At 46.2% G+C, this 22015-nt stretch overlaps 1 protein-coding gene across 1 annotated transcript in view; it reads left to right on the top strand.

Annotated features, from left to right (window-relative positions):
• Positions 1 to 22015, top strand: part of PCSK2 (proprotein convertase subtilisin/kexin type 2) — a 249610-nt gene that overhangs the window by 119441 nt on the left and 108154 nt on the right. Inside the window, exons 3-5 of the mRNA XM_087853760.1 lie at positions 8215 to 8328; positions 10316 to 10424; positions 18007 to 18044. Coding sequence (XP_087709886.1) covers positions 8215 to 8328; positions 10316 to 10424; positions 18007 to 18044 — 261 coding nt within the window. The remainder of the gene's footprint in view (positions 1 to 8214; positions 8329 to 10315; positions 10425 to 18006; positions 18045 to 22015) is intronic.

Genomic DNA, 22015 nt, shown 5'->3' on the forward strand with positions numbered 1-22015 from the left:
GTGTCATCCCCATTTTGCAGGTGAGCAAACTGAGCCTGAAATAGGTCCAGGAGCTTGCAGACCTCAGGGCCAGCTCAACAGCAGGTGTGTCAGGGCCTGTAACTTAGGTCTGCCTGTCCCAAAGTCCAAGCTCACACCCACAGTGCTCCCCTGCCTCTTTCGCCGCAGCATTTTCTACTGAATTGAAGTCAGTGTTCTGCCTAAATAGAAGGAAAGCTACAGCGTCCTTTCCAGCAGAGGAAGTGCAGCCCAATCCATTTAAACTGTCCCCCCACCCCCACCCCCACCCCCGCCCCAGCAGCTCAAAGCTTGAAGGGAAAGCCCCCCGGTGTGCCTCTGGCATCTCATGAGAGGAAGAAAAGAGCCTGTGCCCCTTGGCCGCTGACTCTGAAAGCACACATCCAAAAGGACTCGGGTCCTCTCCCCTCCCCAGGAGACTGACACCAGGGAGGAAGATCAGGCCAGGAGTCAGTGCGGACTTCTGACTTCAGCCTTAATCCTGCCTCCCATGTGCACTGATCTTCAAGCCCCCCCCCCGGGGGGGGCCTTACTAGTACGTGTTGGGCGTGACGTTTCTGGAATAGCTATTTTCGTTTTGGTTTAACCTATGAGGGGACGGGAGTCCTCATCCCAAAATAAAAGCTAGGTAATTTGTTGTGCAAATTAAGCGGTTTGTAATAAACAGAAGATCCACATTCCTTGGAAACCTTGCTGTAGTCTTGTGCCTGCCCACGCACCCCCCCCCACGCACCCCAGCCTGCCGACCCCGCCCCTCCCAGCTAGCACTAGCGGAATACGGAGAGATGATTTTTTAGTGGGTAAATGGAATGTATTTTCTCATGGATGTGAGTCTCTTCTCTTGCAGAGAGAGCCCTCGACGTTGTTGGGTATAGATACTCTGTCCTTTGCTCGCATCTATGGTTTAATCTGGGTTCCCCTACCTGAGCCGCGTCAGAACGGGCACAAGACAAGGGAGGTGCAGAGAAGCCCCCAGCACACAGCTTCTCAACCCCAGCTTAGGAATCAAGTGCCTGGAAAGCTTTAAGAGACACTGAGGTTCTATATATGTGTATGAGGGCATACCAATAAATATTTTCTGGAAGGACTCATGAGTCATAAGTTATGAGCAGTCACCTTTGAGGACAGAACTGTTTGAGAGCACGGAAGGAAAGAGGAGGATGAATGTTCCCTTCCCATTATATAACTTTCTGGACTGCTTTAATTTTCTAACCATGAACATATGTTACCTTCTTTTTTATTTTTTTTTTTTCACGTCAACAGGGATTCTCAGGAAGTGGGGGAGGAATTATGTCTTTTCTTGTCTTCTTTCCTACTTTTCTGCTCGAAAACAAGGTTTATTTAATTAAAGAAGCAGTTCACCCAGGGGATTCAGATGTCCAGCCCAATCAGAGAACCCTGTCCTTCCCCAGAGAGAGAACCGAGATTGAGGGTAGGACACGCACCAGGAGAGCTGGAGGCGAAGGGGCAGCCGGCATCTCCCTGCCTCCCCGCCCGGGGCTGACATCTTCCGAGGATGGCCGTGAGGCTTCACATCCGCAGATGGCTCTACCCAGTGAGGATCTCGAAGCCTGGGTCCCACCAGGGCCTCCTCACAATTCTGAGACGTAGAAATAGGCTTTTGACAGAGGAAGAAAATTGGCCTCCAAGACAGTGTCAACCTTGAGGCAGATCGGAATCCCCTGGAGAGTCTGACTCAGTCCAAGTGTGGCCTGCGAGTGGGGGGTGCTAAAGCCTGCCAGGTGACTCGATGTGCATTCCAGGTAAAGGACAGCTGACCTGAGGACCAGGAAGGGAACGGAAGTCTGTGGACATTTCCTATGTGTCGGGAACTGTGCTTCACAGCCGTTCCACAGCAGGTGACACCTGTCGTTCCTCAAATCAACCCTCAGGAGTTATGCTCATTCTGGCAGTAAGGAAACAGATCCCAGAAATAGCGCTCTTATGCTCAAAGATACTGAGTTAGCAGGGGCAGCTGCCGGCCTCAGACCCACATCTGTGGCCCCCACAATCCCGAGCTCCTGACTCCCGATCCAGAGCTCTTCCTACAAAACCTCACGGCTTCCGGGACGCCTGGGTGGCTCAGTTCGTTAAGCATCTGCCTTCGGCTCAGGTCATGATCCTGGAGTCCCAGGATCGAATCCCACGTCGGACTCCCTTCTCAGCCGGGAGTCTTCTTCTCCCTCTGTCCCTCCCCTCCACTTGTTCTGTCTCTCTCTCTATCTCTCTCAAATAAACAAATACAATCTTAAAAAGAAAAAAAGCACATGCATTAAAAAACAAACAAACAAAAAACTCTCACGACTTCCACGGATGACTTTCCCCCAGTTTGCTTATGAGGGGCTTCAGCCCTGGGGTGGGGCAAACTCCGAGAATTCCACTTTGCTAACCGCTCAAAACTTTGCCATCAGAAGATCTAGGAAAGCAAACACGATCACACATCATCCGTTCGAAAATGCATGGGTTTTGCATACATCTTGCAACCACTCACCAAATGCCAAGAGTGACAAGAATTGTATTGCCTTGGGCTGGTGCATTAAAACGTGTAGCATAGCTGCTGGCCATGAGAGGTGACCGCTGGAGACAATAGTGCGGACTCTTTCAAGGGATGCTGATCACCGACACGCTTGATGGCACAGAGGATGATGTGGTGTAGGAAAACACAGACGTGGAACATTCCGAGTTAGACTCCAAACGGGCAACAGTTTTGCTTTTAAGATTTTTTTATTTATCGATTTGACAGAGAGAGAGAGAGAGAGCACATAAGTAGGCAGAGAGGCAGAGGGAGAGAGAGAAGCAAACTCCCCGCTGAGCAAGGAGCCCAATGCGGGGCTCGATCCCAGGACCCTGGGGTCACGACCTGAGCCAAAGACAGACGCTTAACCACCTGAGCCACCCAGGCGCCCCTAAATGTGCAACGGTTTAGAAACATCCTAACCAGTTTATTTCCTAACATTTTCCCTCTTTATTATTATTTTTTGCAAACGGTATACATGGTTAAAGAAATCTTTGTCCAAATGGAACTATATATAAGAGTGCTTCATGTACAAAATAAAGTTTACAAATGAGAAGGAAGCACTGTGACGGTTTAATTCTCAGGAGCTGTAGTAATTTCCTAGGGTTGAGTTAGTTTAATTCTTAGGGGTTGTATTAGTTTCCATAACAAAGTACCACAAACTGGGAGGCCCAACACGACGGAAATGGATTGTCTCACAGTTCTGGAGGCTCAAAGCCTGAAGTCACGGTGTTGGCTCGCCACGCCCCCTCTGAAATCTCTAGGACTGGATCTTCCTTGCCTCTTCTGGCTTCTGGTAGACCCACGAGTTCCTTGGCTTGTCGTAAAATAACTCCGTCCTCTGCATCCTCCCTCTTCACATGGCTTCATTCTGTGTGTCTGTAGGTCTTCCTATGGCTTTCTCCTTGTGTGTCTGTCTGTCTTTTTCTCATGAGAACAGCCATGTTGCCTTAGGGGTCCGTTTTCCTCCAGCACGACCTCCTCTTAACTAATTACATCAGCAACTACCCTTTCCCCAAACAGGGTCACATTCTGAGGTACCGGAGGTTAGGCCTTCAATATATCTTTCAATATATCTTGGTGGTACAGAAAATAATGGTGTGACCCAATCTATAGCCTCATAGGTTTAAAACTTCGGTATTTTCACCAACATGTCAGTTTTGTGTTTTATGTTTCTTTTCTTGTGCTCACTCCAGGCTAACTTGTTTCGGCCTTTGAAGGTAGGTTTCCCATATTGCTCCTCTTTCTCCTGGCCCTTCTCCCTGCCCCACACACTCCATGCTAATTAGCAGCTGTTTAATTATCAGCACAGCAGGAAGTGATCCAGGCCCTGATCCTTGGAGAGTTACATTCACAGTTAAGCTGTCCCAGATACTGGAAGGTTGACTGTGTTCTGTGCCTTAGGGAGGGGTAACGTGGCTTAGTGGAAAGTGCACAGCATTTAGAATTGGTCAGCCTGTGTGACTCCGCCATGTTTTCCACTGCTGAACAATGGCCGCTAAACCTCCTTGCCTCAACTGTAAACATAGCCTCCACAGTCTTGTTGAGAAGATTCTTTGTAGTGAAAGTACCTTGTTAATGAAACTTGTAAAATAGAATGCAAATGTGCAGGGATAGTGTCTGCCTCGGTCTAGAATGGTCTGAAACTGGTACATTGTAGATGCACAAAAACATTCGTTGACTGAAAATTCTTAATTGGAAAGACTACAAGAGGGAAGAAAGTGTGGGGGAGTCTCTTGAGTAAAATTTGTTCCATGCACATGCGTCAAACTAAGATTTAAAAGTTGAACCAGAATTGCAGAATATCCGTTTGTTTCTAATAAAATAATTCCCAGTAACAAACATTCCTGCTTTCTTATTTTTTTTCTTTATATAAATGTTTAGGTCAATAAACCAACTTGGGTGAACAGTCTAAAATGAAATAACTAAGCTAACTGTACATTATTTTTCGAGAAGGCAAGAAGCTATGGTTAAGTTGCATGGCATTGGCGCCACTTTGAAGTGGTAATGAAAGGTATCGTGTGTGAAAGGTTACAATTCAGAGGAGGAAGAGAGAATTAAAGTGACCTTTTAGTTATAATGTGAGGAAGGGATTTGGACACTGGGAAATAGTTCTCTGTTATTAAGAGTTTTATCACACATAGGATTATAACGCTGAAGTCTTCTCCAGAGATCTTTAAAAGTAGTTTATAATCTTATCTTTCTGCTAATGGCAATTTCATTTATAAGAGAAAACAATCCAAATGACCAATAAGAGGGAAGTCATTGGGTAAATTATGGTACGTTATTCCATGGGATATTCAGGCTGCTATTAAAAATTAAGTTACGAGAGCCATAGAGCAGCACATTAAAATTCCTAAGGTAGGATACTTAGTGAAGAAAGAATTCATAATTTTGTCTATAGTTCAATTACTTTTATGTAAAAATTAGGTTTAAATGCAAATTAGCATTGAAGAAGAACCCAGAAAGATGAAAGTAATTTATGGTATTCCATGGTATCATTGTGGGGGGGGGCGGGAACTATTCTCCAGTTATTTGTGTGTAACAAGTAAAAATATATGTTTAAAAGGTGTTCTCTCTCTTGGAATTGTCACTGTGATCTTCATTAAGGACATGAAGATAAACCGAAAGGCTCAGACAGGCCTGCAGTCTTAGAATTTTTAATTTTTTAGTAACACTAGATGACAAGAGTACAGACACCTACATCATGCCTCAGCACTTCTGGGTTGCAAGGAGGGCTGACGGCGAGAGAGAGCAGCATTCCAAAGCATCGCCGGTCTCCATTAAAACCTAATTTATGGAATTAAAAATTAATTTTATGGAAATGACTTTAAAGTCTTTTCATTAGACTGCACTCAGGCTAATTGAGTTTGGAGTGCTATTGTCATAGCCATTCCTGCACTGTTATCTAAGAAGATGAAATCCAGCGTGAGTCTTCTTGTTCTCACACTGCTGAGAAGTGGGCACAGAGGGTTCTCAAGCATCCACAGGCCCCTGCTCTTGCTTAGCCAAGACCCTTGCGAAGGAACGGTGTTGCTTCAGCAAAGTCTGTCCTGACAACGAATCCAATATGATGGGAATCCCTCAGTGGAAGCCAACGGAGGCTTACTTACCATCCATGAGCAGTGTGGATAAGGGTCTTGATCGGGATCACTAGGGGAAGATGCGATGGCCGAATTCAGGCGCCTTCCCAAGTGAAAGTGACAGACTGCTCTGCCTTGAATACTTGCTTCCCAAGTAAAAGAGAAGTTTTAAGAGGGGTGTGCTGTGGGTCTTCACGTATGGGTGTGTATGTGTCTAGATCGAGCTGTCTGTCTGTTCTGCAGCAGCTGTCAGAACACGCAACGCACACCTCTGACTTCCGGGAGAGTCATTGACCAAGGACCCCAGCTGCTGTGCTCTGAAATCTGTCACTGTGTTGGCAAGAGGCCATGCTTCCTAGGCGGCTCTAGCCAGTGACTGAGCACAGCAGGGGCACCGAGGCAGGCTCGTCGCTGGGAGACACAGGGTTCTTCTGACAGCCGACTTTGGATCCCCAAGAGACCTGCCAAAACTTCCTTACACTCCGGAGCCGTTGAGGACAGTTTGGCCCAACCTTGTTCGCTCTCTCCTTTACAGGGTCAAGCTTACACAGCAGTTTCTCGCATTTTCTCTTCTAATAAAAGCCTTGCACATTTTATCTCATCTTGCCATCTGCTTCTCAGAAGATAGATATGTGTATATATCTGTGCATGTGTATACAGAAGACAGATGTGTATATCTATACATGCATATATACACATATATATTACATACCATATGCATGTATATATATGAATATTTGAATCATAATTTATCTCCATTTGGTGGGCACTAGTCGTGTCTACATTTTTGCCATTCTAAAACTCTCCATCCATCCCATGCTCCCAGATATTTGCTACGTGCCCCAGTGAATGCCTGTTGTTGGAATACCTCCAAAGAACAAAGCAAATACCACTTCTTTTCGACACATCTGGAGTTTTTGCTTAGAATTCGAGTTTTTCTGGCACATGAGCCCCCGGTCTGCCTGTGTCAGTGTGTAGAGGGAAGTAAGGAACCACTCTCCCACAGCGTTCCTGTGCACTCCAGGGGAGGTTTCCAGCCACATCTGCGGTCTCTTCATTCTTCCCTCCCTGCCATCACTGTTGAGTTGGACCCTCTTGACTTCTCCGCTCCCATATCAGAGTTCTCAATGCAAGCAACACAAATGGATTCTGGATTACTTAGGCAAAAGAGAATTTCTTGGAATGGTGTAGGGAGCTCACAATCAGTGCGAGGCTGAAGGATTGGTCTTGGGGGGCGTGGGGGGCTCCAGGACTGGCCCGTGGAACTGTCCCAAGGACCTTTTACAAAGTGAGTCTGGTGAGTGAGCCTCTAAGATAAATAGCCTTCTGCGCTCACATCCCTTTCCCAGGATTCAAATCCATAGCCACCTAGGCACCTCTGAGGCAGAGACAGCCTGCGGTTTCTTTGCAGATAGGTGTCTCAAATTTCATTCCCACCAACACGGAACCTAGCAGACTCCAGGGAATCCCCCAAATGCACTGGGGATACTTGGGAAAAGAAGAAATGAATGTTGGGGAGCAAAATATCATTTAAAAAAATCAGGAGCACCTGGGTGTCTCAGTCCTTTAAGCGTCCAACTCTTGATTTTGGCTCAGGTCATGATCTCAGTGTTGTGAGATCAAGCCCGGAATAAAGCCCTGCACTGGGTATGGAGCCTGCTTAAGGTTCTCTCTCACTCTCCCTCTGCCCCTACCTCCTCACCCCCATGCTCGCTCACTCTCTCTCTCTCTCTCTCTCCTCATTCTCTCTAACAAAAAAGAAAAAAAGAACTAAAAAAAGAAAATTCAGTATGCAGTGCACACCCTTCTCTACATTTGCATAGTTCCTGAGTTTTAGATGTTCAGAGACGAGCCACAGCCCCTGGCTGATAAATTCATGATTGCCCAAGTGAAGAAAATTTCATGAATGGGATGAAGTCTAACTGTTGCCAGGAGTCTGCTTGAACAATTCGGCTCCTAAGTTTCATTTCATCCAAGGGCTTGGGGTTCTGTCTGACTTTCCAAAAATTGAAGCGCTGTCATTGCCAGGACAACCCTTTCTTTTCGAAGACCCCTCCCTCACTTTCTAGAGCTTTGCTATGAACTGGCTGGCTCTCCAGGCAGGTGTTCTTTTGGTTTGGGTTTGGGTTTGGTTTGATTTGATTTCCGTTTTGGCTGATTCCCAAACGTGATAGCACAATCCTCTCAACAAATGTAAAGGCTGGAAAGCCCTCCGAAAAATGACCCCTGCCGTTGCCACTCTTTCTCCCTCCTTGAATCCACATCAATCTTCTTTACTTAATAGAAGCATTGCATTGTTTTATTTCCCGTAACCACCCCTACACCCTTATCTTCCTTGACAGTACTTTTCTCTATCAAATTCTCATTTTAAGGAAACTCACTTTGAGCCATCACCAAGGCCAATTTGTTCAGCACAGGCAGAAGCAAATGCTTTCAGAAAAGAATCATAGAGTGTAGCGTGTACATGAGATGAACTTGGCTTCCACAGAGAAAAAAAAAAACACCTGTGTACAGACGGAATTTGAATTCATAGAACTGAATTCCAGAAGAAGGTGTTCCGGTGGATATTCAGGTCATATGCCAATATTGTCATTCCAGGTAAAGATGGCCTTGCAGCAAGAAGGATTTGACAGAAAGAAGCGGGGGTATAGAGACATCAACGAGATTGATATCAACATGAATGATCCTCTTTTTACAAAGCAGTGGTATCTGGTAAGCACGTCTGTATTATTCCTACCATTTCTCATCTTGAGACTTCGGATTAAAAAAAATGCATTTCTATTTCCTCGTTTTTCTGTGGGCTGTCAGCCAGCATCTGATTCCATGAACCTCTCTGTCCCTTTGATATGTATTGATTTTCTATCAGCACCCATGCGTCATGTTCTCTAATCTGCTTCCTTCTGGAACTGCTAAATAGCCGTGATCTCTTAGGGTCAAAGCAACTACCAAATGCTGATCAGATTGCCCCAGACTCCGAAAAAGCACACTGATGCATGAGGGAAGACTTGCAAAATCATGTAGAAGTTGAGTCAAGGGTCTGGGGGGAGTAATCCAGGGGTCTCAACAGGCAGAGAAATGGGAAGACATAATGAAACCCCAGGCATAAGAGAAAGAATCAGGCAACTTCGCAAGGGACGAGCAAGAGAGCTCAAAGACCAAAGCAACAGAAGCAGCATCCGTTGCACTTCTTAAAATAATGGCAGGAAATCACATCGATGGGGCTTTCCTGGTGCAAGATTCAAGGCCCAGAAACCCAATCTGTCCAGTGAAGTGAATGTTATCTGGCTCACCAGCAGTCCTTCATGATCCACTTGGACAGGTTGGGTTCTATTTAAAAGAGTCCCAAAACCTCTATACCAATCCTAACTGCAGGGCTTCTTGAGGGAAAAGGAGTGATTGATTTAAAACTGTGAGTGATGCTTTCCCTTATTTAAGATTAAAAGGTGATGAGCAAGAGAGAACACTCTATTATAGCCCTGTGGACTGAGACATTTATAGGAATGCATCACAACTTCCCTCTCCAGTCTTCAGAGCTTAAACATGCCCTTTGCTTTTTGGGGTGGAATCCTACAAATCTGATCCGGGCAACTGAAAGGAGCTTATGTGTGTTAATCAGGTTAGACTACAACTCTTGCAATCACAACCAACACCCAAATCACCCTGGTAACAAATCTAAGCTTTTTCTCACTCACGCTAGATGTCCAATGTTTCATAGTCCCTCAGGGACCCAGGCTCCATCCCAGCTCCATCCTGACCACTGCTTTCTTGAGCACCTCAACAAGGGGAAGGGGCAGGTCACACCTGGTGTCTAGGGCTTCTACCTGGATGTGACAAACGGGCTTATGAGCCCACGTTCTGTTGGCCCAAACCAGTCACGTGGGCATCCTACTAACTTCCTAGGTGATGGAGAGGTGTCAGCTTAACGTGTGCCTGGAGGGAGGAAGAGCAATCACTTTTACAAAGAGCACCGATGGCATTCACACAGTGTTTTAGCAACACGGTAGTAATAGCCAACAGGTCACCTCGGGCTTCTGCCAGTACGAGCTCTGACTTCACTGCTTTTACAACTCATCTTTGAGAAAATCTGCACAGGACAAAGATGCCTAAAAAGAGGGTAGCGAACATATTTACAGGGAATTTCCTTGTTTTCCTTTGTTGAATTTTTTTAGGGAAAAGGCTTTTTTTTTTTTTTTTTTTTTTTTTTTTGCATTAGAACAGCCCTGAAAGTGAGACAGCTCTCTTTGATTTAGTGCATCAGATATTTTTACACGAGATCTAGTGTGGTAAGCACTGAAATTACAAAGATAAGTAGGACATGCTCCCTCTTGCAAAGCATACTGCTATTGAGGGAGGAAATCTCATTCAAATAAGAATGATCCAAGACAATATGTGCTAAATTCAAAAACATGAGGTACAAATAGAGACTCCAAGAGTGAGCATTTAATTCAAAACTGGGGAGGGTTTCTTGCAAATGGCAGCTTTAAGGAGTTTAAAGACAACAATCTGGTCACAGAAACATCCATCGTGTATATCACAAAACAGAGGGAGAAGTCTAGAAGAGGTGGATGGGGAAACACTCAGGAGTATTGTCTCATGGAAGACGTGGCCTCCGGCCCTGGAATAGCAGGTGCAAACATTTAGACAGGTGTGTTACTGCACCAGACTAAGTGGATTCTTTGCTTTGGAATTCCTGAACCAGATCAATACCGGACAAGCTGACGGCACTCCTGGCCTTGATTTGAACGTGGCAGAAGCCTGGGAGCTGGGATACACAGGGAAAGGTGTTACCATCGGAATTATGGATGATGGTGAGTATCTCAACGCCTTCACACCATTTGAAGCAAGTGCGTCTTTGCATGCCTTTGGAATATAAGAGGCATTGTTCTGGAGATGCTAATCAGAGGCAAAATAGCCACCTGCTGGACCCGACCATCGTCTATACTGTGGCAAAATCCTCCCCTTCCTCCGTATCAGTGGTCCTCAAACTTGAGGATGCCCTTAATAAATATTGATCGGATTAATAAACTAAAACCCCCCCCAAAAAAAAATGAACAAAGGAAGATTGGCCATCACGGAACTGTCATTTCTTATTGGGCCACTGCTTGGACCTTACCTTAAACCCATTGGAATTTACCATCTACTCCTCCAGATCCACACTGCCCAGTGGAGTAGAGACTAGCCGTATGTGGCTATTTACACTGACGTTTTAATTAACTAAAGCTAAGTAGAATTAAAAATTCAGTTCCTCAATCACACTAGCTTTGTTTCAAGTTCTCAATAACCACAAGGGGTTAGTGGCTGCGGAAATTCAATTCAACTTCGTTTCTATCATCACAGAAAGTTCTATTAGACAGTATGGCTCTGCACCCATGAAATAGCGTTTTGGTAACAGGTTGGGAGTTGGGAGACATTTTGACTTTATTGCTACGTTCAGGATGAACCCTGGTAAAGCAGATCTTGATAACCTTTTCTTACACATGCCCCCTATAATATGTTATTCTACCCCACATGCCTGCCAGACAAAGATTTAGTAGAGCTCTATTTTCTATAGTTTGTGATACAAAAACCAATGGATGCACTGGGGTTTTTCTAACTACACACGTCCTTGGTTCTGCCAAGATTCTGGACAATCTCTGCCCTGTGGTCCTCTCACTGGGCAGGTCCTCTTGCCCTTCATCAGCCGTGTGGATGCCCCAGGAAAAGCTCCACGGAGGAGGATTGATGCAATTTTACATAAAGCCGTTGTGTGAGAGATGAAACAATGGAGCCTTTCGCTTCTGAAGATCCTCAAAGAACACTGTGCTCTCCAAAGCAAGCTTTTGAAGCCGAATTTGTGGTGAAACAAAGGAAGCCAGCATGCTTAAAACTGGTGCTGTCTTTTGTGTGGGCTCATTAAATATCCACATAAAAACAAGGCCCCCATGTTTTCTGATGTGGGAGATGTTTTGAAGTGAATGTAAAAGCTTGCTCCAGTGGTCGAGGGCTTTTGCAAGAAGAAAGGAGCTCTGCAGGAGAAAGCGTGTGTGTACCATGGATCTTGGGAGCTTATAACCGTTTCTTCCTTCCTGATGCTTTGGTTTGGAAACCAACGTGGCTGAGACCAGCTCACCCGGGAGAAAGATGTAGCTACGTTTGGCGAGAATCTGCCTAGGATATATTGTAATCACACAGCATCTGGGGGATTAGAGGAGCACCCTGAAACCGGCCACAGAAAGATATACTGCTTTTAGGAAACCCAACAGCCCGTGATGCCTATTTCTGGATTCTTTAACTGAACCGCCCCCGACTGACTGTGTATCAACCCTTCCAAAAAGGGAAAAGGGGAGGATGAGCCCTGACTCTGACCCACCTTTCCTGGCTTGAGAAGCCAAGCCCTTCAGAAAGAAAGTCTCAGCAGAGTTTCTTCTTTGATATTATTTCTTCTGATCTAGTGGTCTTTGGGCATCCCCCCAAAACCAAACTCTCTGACCCCCCCAATTTAAACGCCCAACTCCTCCACTGTTTTGGTGATCTACTCCTGCAGAACAAACTACCCCAAAATTGTGTGGCTTAATACAACCACCATGTTGTTATCTCTCACCGTTCTGTGGGTTGACCAGGCTCGGCTGGGAAGTTCTACTGTTGGTCTCTCTGGGATCTCTCATGGTGTTGGAGTCAGAGTGCAGCTGGGGCCAGTGTCAACTGCAGACTGAACTGGGATGCCACAACAGCTCGGCCTCCCTCCCACTCCATGGAGTCCCAGGCCTTCTCCTCTCCATGTGGTCTCCCCAGCAAGGTGGCTGGATTTCTTACAAATGGCTTGGGGGTTCCCAAGAACTGTCATTCTAAGGGACAAGAAGCAGAAGCTGCCACTCCTCCTATGGGCCAGACATAGAACGAGCAAGCATCGCTCAGCCACTTTGATTGAACGAATGGTCTCAGGGCCAGATTCCAGGGTTAGGAGGAATAGGCTCCACGTCCTGGTGTGGAGTTAAACAAAGGATTTGTGGCTGGCTGCAATTCAGCACAGGCTTACTCGCTGTGATAACTGAAAGAAGAGAAGAACTACCAAGCCACTCTCCAAATCCTCTGTTGAACGGCAAGATGAGCACACTTGGGACACGAGCGGCCTCCCACACAACAGGGACAATGCTCAGCAGCCTCACACCGTGTCATTAGGCCTCTCTGCCCTAACACCTAGAGTGGGAAGTGCGATGGTGAGGCTGGGAGCACCAGTAGATGGTGTGGTGTTGTTCCCCAGATATTCGCTCAGCAAGATGTCCTCCCGAAACAAGGTAAAGACACACACAGATATGACCTTCATACCTAAGAGCAAAAACAATGTCATATTTCCTAATCGTTGGCTCTCTTTAACTGGCCTCTACAGGAAATAATCTGATTATCTGCATGTGGGAGAATCAATCTATAGACAGCCTTGTTGTAATAGCCATTCATGCTCTCTGGTTGCACAACTCAGAACTGGACCAGCATCCTCTCTGCTAGATCCAATGAATCAATATGTGCTCAGTAAATGTCAGCTGCTTTCGTGTAGGTGCCACTTAATGTCATTTCCACACACTACACATCAGAAGGAGAGTACCTCCATGGTTAGCTGTTGCCCACAGGGGCAGAAAGCATTTCTTAAGGGTTTGCTTAAGGCATGGAGATGTCAGCAAGGACCCCACTTAATGATAACAATTCACCCCTTCCATTGCAAATAGAGTTGTTGGGTGTTGGGAACTTGAACTGGAAAACAGGATGTGGCCAACAAAACACAGAGATGGGTAGGAGCCACCCAGCACAGGCACGACTCTGGACAGGTGCAGGCTATCAAGGTCAAAGATGGTCAGTGAAGGCATGAGTCAAGGACTTTAGCCAAAATCAGATGGCGCCAAGGAAGTAAGACTGAAGGCCAGGGAGGTAGGGTCAGAAAGAGCTTCAAGCTGAAGTAACAATAAAAATGAACATTTCTTGGGACATCTGGGCTCAGTCGGCTAAGCGTCTGCTTCCGGCTCAGGTCACGATCCAGGGTCCTGGGATCGAATCCCACATCAGGCTTCTTGCTCAGTGGGGAGCCTGCTTCTCCCTCTGCCTGCCATTCCTCCTGCTTCTGCTCACTCTCTCGCGTTCTCTCTCTGACAAATAAATAAATAAAATCTTTAAAAAAAAAAGCAACTAACATTTCTTGAGTATTCGCTATATACTAGGCATTGCCTAAAAATTTAGAAACAGTCACAATTATTCTCTGAGATTGGTGCTATTATCCACATGTTGCAGATGAAGAAGCCAAGGTGAGGGAGGCAAGAAACTACTCAAACTGATCTTAACCACCATCTTCAGTGCTTGAAGCCCACCCCTTGGCTCTGCCTCCCTGGTAGGTCTTTGTGAATGGGATCTCATCCTTGCAAGTGGAGGTTCAAGCTTAAGGACCAGGCAGTCAGCTGCAACCTCCCAAGAGACTTAGAAGTCTGCATCATATTGAAAAGCAATGTTTTCTCTCTTAACCTGGGCTTCACCAGTCTCAAAAGGACTCCTGTGGAATCTGTTCCAGGTATCATTACTGTATAACAAATGACTCCAACCCTTAGCAGCTTATAGTAACTATTTATTTTGCTCATAATTTTGTGGCACGTGAACTCAGAAAGAGCCAGTCTGGGCACTTCTCATTTGAGGTTCCCCATGCAGTTGAGGGCAGAATGTTGGCTGGGCTGTAGTCATCTGAAGGTTCAACTGGGGTGGATATCCACAGCTCATTCCCATGGCTGTCCATTGATGTTGGCTGCTACAGCTCAGCTGAGCCTTTCATACCGAGGGCCACTTGTGGGCTTCTCCCATGGCAGTTGACTTCCCCTCCCCCCTCCTCAAGTGGACAAGTGTCCAAAGGGAACAGGTGGAAGATGCCTGGCCTTTTCTGACCTAGCCTTGAAAGTCATGCAACATCTCATCGGTAGAAGCAGTCATAGCCCAGTCAGATTGAGGATGGGAGAACAGACCTACTTCCAAAGAAGGTGTGTGGCATTGCTATACATCTCAACTGAATTACTAACATGATAACTAAGAATTGGTACATGGAGCTCCTAATTCTTTGAGGTCTCCAGAACCATCAGAGTTTCCTGAGAATTTGGACTATTGCAGATTAGACTTTCTGAAAACACTCAAACTGATGATGGGATACTAATGTAAACTATAACCAAGTAATTGTCATCTGCAAACCACATTGTGTTATGATTGGCTGGTGATGAGTTGGTCCCCCCTGCAGACTGGGAGCCGTAGATAGCTGAACAGCTCAGGTTCTGTGTCTAAATAGTCTATTTTTCCAGGACCTGCATAGTGCCTGGCTTTCACTGCTGAAAATAACCCAATGAGTGCAAAATTAAAATGAATACATTAATAATACAAGAATTAAAAAATAAATAAGCTGATTGAGAAACTGTATTTGGTACACCCCACCTCAAAAGATAACCAAATATACAAAAATATTAAAATATTATTTAATTAACAGGCCATTAATTTCAGGCTTTAGTTCATTACATTTTTTTTGAATCATGTCTGTCATTCCCCATGGTTCTATCAAAAATCTCTTCTTTCTCAGACCAAAGTCTGCGTCTGTCCCAACTTAAGACTCAGTCTTCCCCTTAAACTAATTAAAGATCCTTTATTTTAATTGGACTAAATTTATCCTGTTTTAATTTTAATTTCCTTCAGGTCTCAAATTATCTCTTTGCCTTGGTATTTTCCCTTCGCAGAGGATAGACTACTACTTCTCAGAAAATTTCTCTCCCAGACAACGGGCACTATCAGAACACGGGGTCATCTTTTAACAGCTGTTTCCCTGCATGGACTAGGAGTTTGTTCCATCCACTCCACACATCAACCTGGCATTGCAGTACTAGGAACGGTGCACCCTCTCGGGGGAAATAGCCAGGGGTCTAGAGTCAGCTTGATTTGCTGTGGGGTGGGGGAGGGGAGTGCGGGTGGGGGGGTGGTGTCACCTGAGATTGTGTGTGTTGGATGTTCCTGCCTTAGAGTGTCTGGGCAGGTGGCTTGTACCTGGCTTTCCCGAGGCTTAGGTATGTATATATACGCACGATGATCTTACACACCACAAACAGGAATAGAAGGATGATCGTGCCAGGGCGCCTGGCTGGCTCAGTCAGCACAGCCCGTGACTCTTGATCTCAGGGTTGTGAGTTCAAGGCCCACACTGGCTGTAGAGATGACTAAAAAGATGAATAAACTTAAGAAGTATAATTATGCCAAAAAATAAATTGACTCCCTGCTAGAAAAAAAAAATATATATATATATATATATATATTCTCTGTGTGCCCACTGTGAGTGTGTTTTTAGCTTATCTATATGTTACAAAATGTTTTGCCCAACACTGAGTTCACAAAATGTAACCAATTTCAACAAATACATACAGCAATTTAATGTCAACAGGACATTCTAAGACCCAGTAGATTTTTGACAATGTTTCCGCTGTCCCGCATCCACATGCCTCCGACGATGTGGTAGATGGCGCTGCCGATGGCGACGGTAATAAACGTAACTTGTCAAGTGCTCACTACGAGCCAAACACTCTTGATGAACTGGCCCTCGTCTTGAACACTGCTTTACAAGGTAAATAATATCCCCATTTCAAAGATAAGGAAACTGAGGCTCAGGAAGATTAAGTCGCTTGGCTGAAGCCTCACATTATTCCAGTGTCTGAATCTAGAACAGAACTGGACCTGCTGGTCTCCGTAGCCTGTGTTCGTCCCCAACCCATCCCACAGCTGAAATGGACCATTTCTGTATTAGGATCCAGGACAAGGGCCGGCAACCTTTAAAAATACTAGTCCTTGAATCTTCTGACCCCCATCCTTCCACAGTCCTTGGGAGGGGGCGTGGCGGAGGAGGGGGAGGAGGGTCGTGGATGGGAAGTGACAGGCTGTACTCTCCCAAACTACAGAGAGCAGCCACGAATGGCAGCATTTAACCCGCTTTGCATGTCAACATATGAGCAGCTAAATGTAACATATGTTCTGTAGAACAATGACTCCCCGTCCAGAAATTTCTTGTGTAACCAGAAAAAAACAAAGCAAAAATTTTTTTTTCCAAAAGAAACATCCCGATACTAGTTCTTTTTTGCGGGGCAAAGCTGTATCTGCTGCCAGGCCTTAGGGTGCTCGCAGGGAAGATGCCACCTATCAGAGGGACTGAATGATGCCTCTAGCTTTTGAACATGGCAAATCTAATACAGCTATTAAATGCCACTGAGCTAAGCGCACCTCACTGCTCACACCACTTGATGGAGAAGAAACCAAGCCCAGAGAGGCCAAGCACCTCGCCGGAAGTCATGCAGCTAGGTGGCCGCAGGGTTGGGATTCAAACTCGTGTCTTTGACTCCAAAACCTTCGCTCGTGACCACGACACCAGAAGATGCAAGTTTTGCAAAGGACTGGGTGCTGCAAAGGTTATATGGCTCTGCACCCCTGGCTGAGAGCTTTCGCGGTGCTTTCTGAGGCCTGACGGGCAGTGGAATGTAGTGCTGCTCCGAACTCTACCGCTACAAGGACTCTTGGGCAACAAGACGGGTCACATCCAGGAGAAAGCACATGGCTCCTGCAGGGAGGCTGGAGGTCGCAGTCTTCCTGGAAAGCCATATTCTGTAGGGACAAGCATCAGCTCTCACCCAGGACACTTCACGGGAAACCATTTGCCCACTGCAAAATTGCCTCTCCCCTCAGTCATTTTCTTCTTATTATTCCATGCCACAGAACACTGCCCTGATCCATTGCTGTCTGTACCCTGTTAAATAATAATCGTTTTTCCTCCCTCGGGCCAGTTTCATTTCGGAAGAAATGCCAGTTGATGCTTTGAAAATGTCAGGATTTCCACAAATCTTTGATCACTGCTCTGATGAGCCATCCATCTTGCAGCCACTAAGCCCCTTGATGCGGACATGCATGTCAGAAGTCTTATCCTGGGGGGCGCCTGGGGGACTCAGTTGTTAAGGGTCTGCCTTCGGCTCAGGGAGTGATCCCGTCGTTATGGGATCCAGCCGCCATCAGGCTCCTCTGCTGGGAGCCTGCTTCTTCCTCTCTCGCTCCCCCTGCTTGTGTTCCCTCTCTCGCTGACTGTCTCTCTCTGTCAAATAAATAAATAAAATCTTAAAAAAAAAAAAAAAAAAAAGTCTTATCCTGGGGCCCCAGCTCTAACTGGCTTCACTCCTCTGACGCGTCTGGTGGCAGCTGACGCTCCACTCAGGAGGTGCGGCCCACCCTCACTCGGGAATGGAAACCCAAGGCCAGGCCTGAGGCGCACGTGCTCAGCCCACCAGCCCCATAAGGAGGGTGCCTTCTTGAGCAACTTCCCTGGGGACATAGTGGCCAGTATTAACTTTCCATCCTGTGGTGTTCTTTTCACAGGGATTGACTATCTGCACCCGGACCTGGCCTCGAACTACGTAAGTACAAGCTGGCCGGGTGGGTGCAGACACACAGAAACACATGCACGCACGCCCACGCACGCGCGCGCGACCCGCGGGTCTTGCTGGAGCCACGGCTCAGGCCAGAAACAAAGGGACAAGGGCTAGAGCCCGGCAGCACGGAATGGTGGTGGCTTTGTGAGAGGACAGTCAGGTGACTTGAGGTCTGAAAGAACAAGCCCAGGAAAAAGGACGCGGTGAAGAAGAGAGCCTTGGCCAGCTTTCGTATCAACTCTAGCCGAGGGTATTGAATTAAAGGGTGGAAATGCGCCTTTTGGGTTCCCACTGGATAAAACCAATGGCTAAAAGCCAAAAAGAGCGGCAACTCGCATCGCTACCATAGCTTTACCAAAGCAAGGACGTCGTCTTATTTTATTGTGTTTGTGCTTATGAGCGCCCCACACGGACTTGCCCCCGCAACACTGAGTCCACTGTATGGTAACCCTTGACAAATAAGACATAGTCACAGAGAATCACGATACACACTGTTGAGCTAGACCCTCACGCTCTCGCTTTTTACCTAGCAAATCACACGCTGCTTTCCTGGTGAAACCTGCAAGCCCTTTCAACATGAGAGACCGCTTTATGTTCACCCCAGGGAGTGTACCAGCCAAGCGCGGCTGTGCTCGTACTAAGCTGTACTCCTCCCGTCACCTCCAGGTCCAAGTATTTTTTTAAATCTTACTTTGGTTAGCTTAAGAGTCTCATATTAAGGAGAATATGGACTTCATTAGAGAGAAGATTGCTAACAAGCAGAAGTATTGTCAGTTCAACACTCTGGGCCATTCGTCCTGGAGGGTGTGCCCGCTCACATTGCGGAGAGAGAACAGAGATTTTTCCTCCGTTTATTGCGTTGAGCATCAGGGAACAAAGCACCAATCTGCTGAGCTTCTATTTACTTCGTGGGTCTTATAAATCTAGAAGAGTATATGTTGGACTAAGCGTCTTTTTAATAATGATAATAAGTAGTAATAATAAAGTGAAATGAATCATTGGCACAGTCCAGCCAATATGCCCCCCCCCCACAGAAGGAAATGACAGAAGTTAAACCAAAGGTTTATTCTCAGAGATGAGAATCCACTGCTGTAGAGAGGACAAGAAACTGCCCGTGAGTTATAGGTTCTGGCACAGCGCCCACCTGCAGGTCTGAGGAAGCAGATCCCTCCTTGTCTCTGGGACCTTCTTCCCCCGTGGCGGGCGCCCGCCGTGGAGCTGTCCTCCTGGCCGTTCCTCCTGCTTCCTTAAAGGGACTGCCCGCACAGGGCCTCGACCGCCTCCGCCAATGACCTCCCTCTCTCTGCCTCCCCAGTAACTGCAGCTTTCAGAAGGGGAGATGGAGAAATGCGTGTGTTGCATTCGCTCCAAGGCTCTGATACCCAGACACCTTTCCTTAGGAAGAAATGGCAAAGGGATAATAGCCTGTGGGGCTGGCGGTTCATCCCCACCGGGCTGCTCCCTGCACAGAGGCATTTATATCTTTTCCACACTTCATAGTGTTCCCACCGTCTCCAGAACCCCAGTACCTCCCAGAGCCGCCAAATAGGGTGCTTCGCTTTTACAAACCAGTGTTACCGCATCTTACAGCTTGTAGAACTTCAAGGTTGGGGCGGCCATCAGACGGCTGGAAGCTGACAGCGCATGGCCTCCCTCCAGCCAGTCCAGCCCCCGTGCAGGTCACCCCCAGGTGAAGGTGATAATCACTACACTATGGAAACATCCCGAGGCTACTTACCCGGAGAGTGACCTGGGCGTCCTTCCCTTCTTCCCGCCCAGCCCCCCGTGCATCTGCGACAGGCTGCCCCCCCCATGCTGATTATCAGATTAAAAAGAGATAGTAATTCGAGTGGGAAAATAATCCTCTGGGGCTCTGATGAACTACAGGTACAATGTTAATCAAAAGCGTGATTCACCTGCCAAAAACCCTGATCTGAAAATGGAAAATGAAGCATCCAAATTGGGAGGTGCCAGCTCCCCTCAAATCCTTAATATCAGAATATACGTGAACACGGCGATGGCTTCTTGGATGCTGTGTTCTTTCCTCTTTCTTTCTTTCTTTCTTTCTTTCTTTCTTTCTTTCTTTCTCTCATTTTTTTGTTTCGTTCTGAAATTTTTTTTTCTAATTAAAAAATAAATACATGTTCCCTGTAGAAAATTTGGGAAAGCACAAAATAGATTCAAAACCTGCCCTAGCACCATTCTTAATATTTTAGCTTATTTTGGACTTCCACTTCTATGTGAATATTTTTTAATAAAATCGGGCTCAGTTGTCTACACAGCTTCCCCCCTTCCACTTGATAGGTCATGAACATTTTTTATATTACTAAATATTCTTCAAAACATGACTATAGGGGCTACATAGTCTGGTCTCATGCTGTAATTTATTTGAACATTCTAATTCTCATTGTTGGACAACTAGGTTGCTTCCAATAAGCATCTCATTCAAAGACAGAGAATGACAGGTAGTGACAAAGATGGTAGAGGGGCTCCGAACCATAACCCGCTAAGGAGAGATGAAAAAACTAGGGGGGAAAAGATAACTAAAAGGCACATTAAATACGTTTTCAAATATTTCAAATTCTCCATGAGGACCGAGACATTCAACTTGCTCAGTACTTTCTCCCAAGAAAATCCCCCCACCCGTGGGTGACAGCTGCAGGAAGAAGAGTGTCGTTCAGTTTAAGGAACAACTGTCCAATGATTGAGGCTAATAGGTAAAAGGAGTTAGCTCTCCCAGGAAATAATGAGTTCTCCATATCTGAAAATGGTCAAGGGGAGTGTTGATAACCATTTGGCGGGAATGTGGAGGAGACAACATTGTCTCCTCTAAACTTAAACTAGATGTCACCTACGAATCGAACGGGAAACGTGAGTTCCATACAAAGCAGCCTCCATCCAGAGGAAGTTCCGAGTCTTCGACATTTATCAAACACTTGGAACCTTACCAAAAAATTATCTATAATTACACATGGCTGTGAAGTGTTTCCGGGTCATTGGTACAGGTGACGAAACAACATCCAAATACCTCCTTCTTAATTTCTCAGCAGAGAACCTGAATGTCAACTAGATGGCTCCAGTCAGTGTCTCTCTCGCCCTGTGTGGAGTTGGGTGACAACTTTGAAGCTCTTAACCAAATTTATCTTCTTTATTTTTAATTAAAAATTTTACACTATAATTAACAGAATGAGAATGGCAAGTGGAGTAGAGCCACCCAGGAGAGCAATGAAATCAGTGGACGGTGATAAGCTCAAAAATTGTTTGAGCAAAGGATTAACAGGTGGCGTCACACCTTGTTAGGTGACTTAATGGCTTGGATATGATGAGCTTGCCTAGTGCCCTTCTAGTGACATGTGCCTTGGGTTTCTCCAGAAGCAAACCCTGACACAAGGGTCAGAGTGCAAGTAGTTTATTCGGGAGGTGATTCTCGGAAGCAGGGGTAGAATGGGGAGTGAGACGCAGAAGGGAAGCCAATGAACAGTGCTTTATCAAAGCTCCATGGGGAGCGGCTCGAATTCGATCCTGCTGGGGAATCCAGGAGCTGGTGTTGCACATGCAACAGAGTTTTCCCAGCCGGGATGGGCTCCCCGCAGAGGCTGGGGTATTTGTACACCAACTCCTGTCAGTCCTTGGCTGACGGCTGGTCCTGGGGGCTGTGGATGTGAACATTCCAGTACTCGCTTCCTTCTACGGTCTCAGAGAAAGCCCTTGGCAAAGAGACGCTGGTAAAGGCAGCTGGATGGAGTTCACCAGGGGTTGGGTGATAGGCCAAAGGCATAGAGGTCTGGTACGTGCCACATTCACCACGGGAGGATGACCTCTAATTTATTAAAGGTCACGATAAACAGAAAGGAACTGTGTTGAGAAAATTCCTTCTCACTACTGACTATTTTCAGTGAGAAGTGAAAACTCTATCAGAGATTCTTGGACAGCTGTAACAAAAGTGTCTTGATAAT

Source organism: Ursus americanus, chromosome 22, assembly GCF_024610735.1.
Source record: "Ursus americanus isolate L20-20 chromosome 22, mUrsAme1.1.p, whole genome shotgun sequence".
NCBI classification, from domain to species: domain Eukaryota; kingdom Metazoa; phylum Chordata; class Mammalia; order Carnivora; family Ursidae; genus Ursus; species Ursus americanus.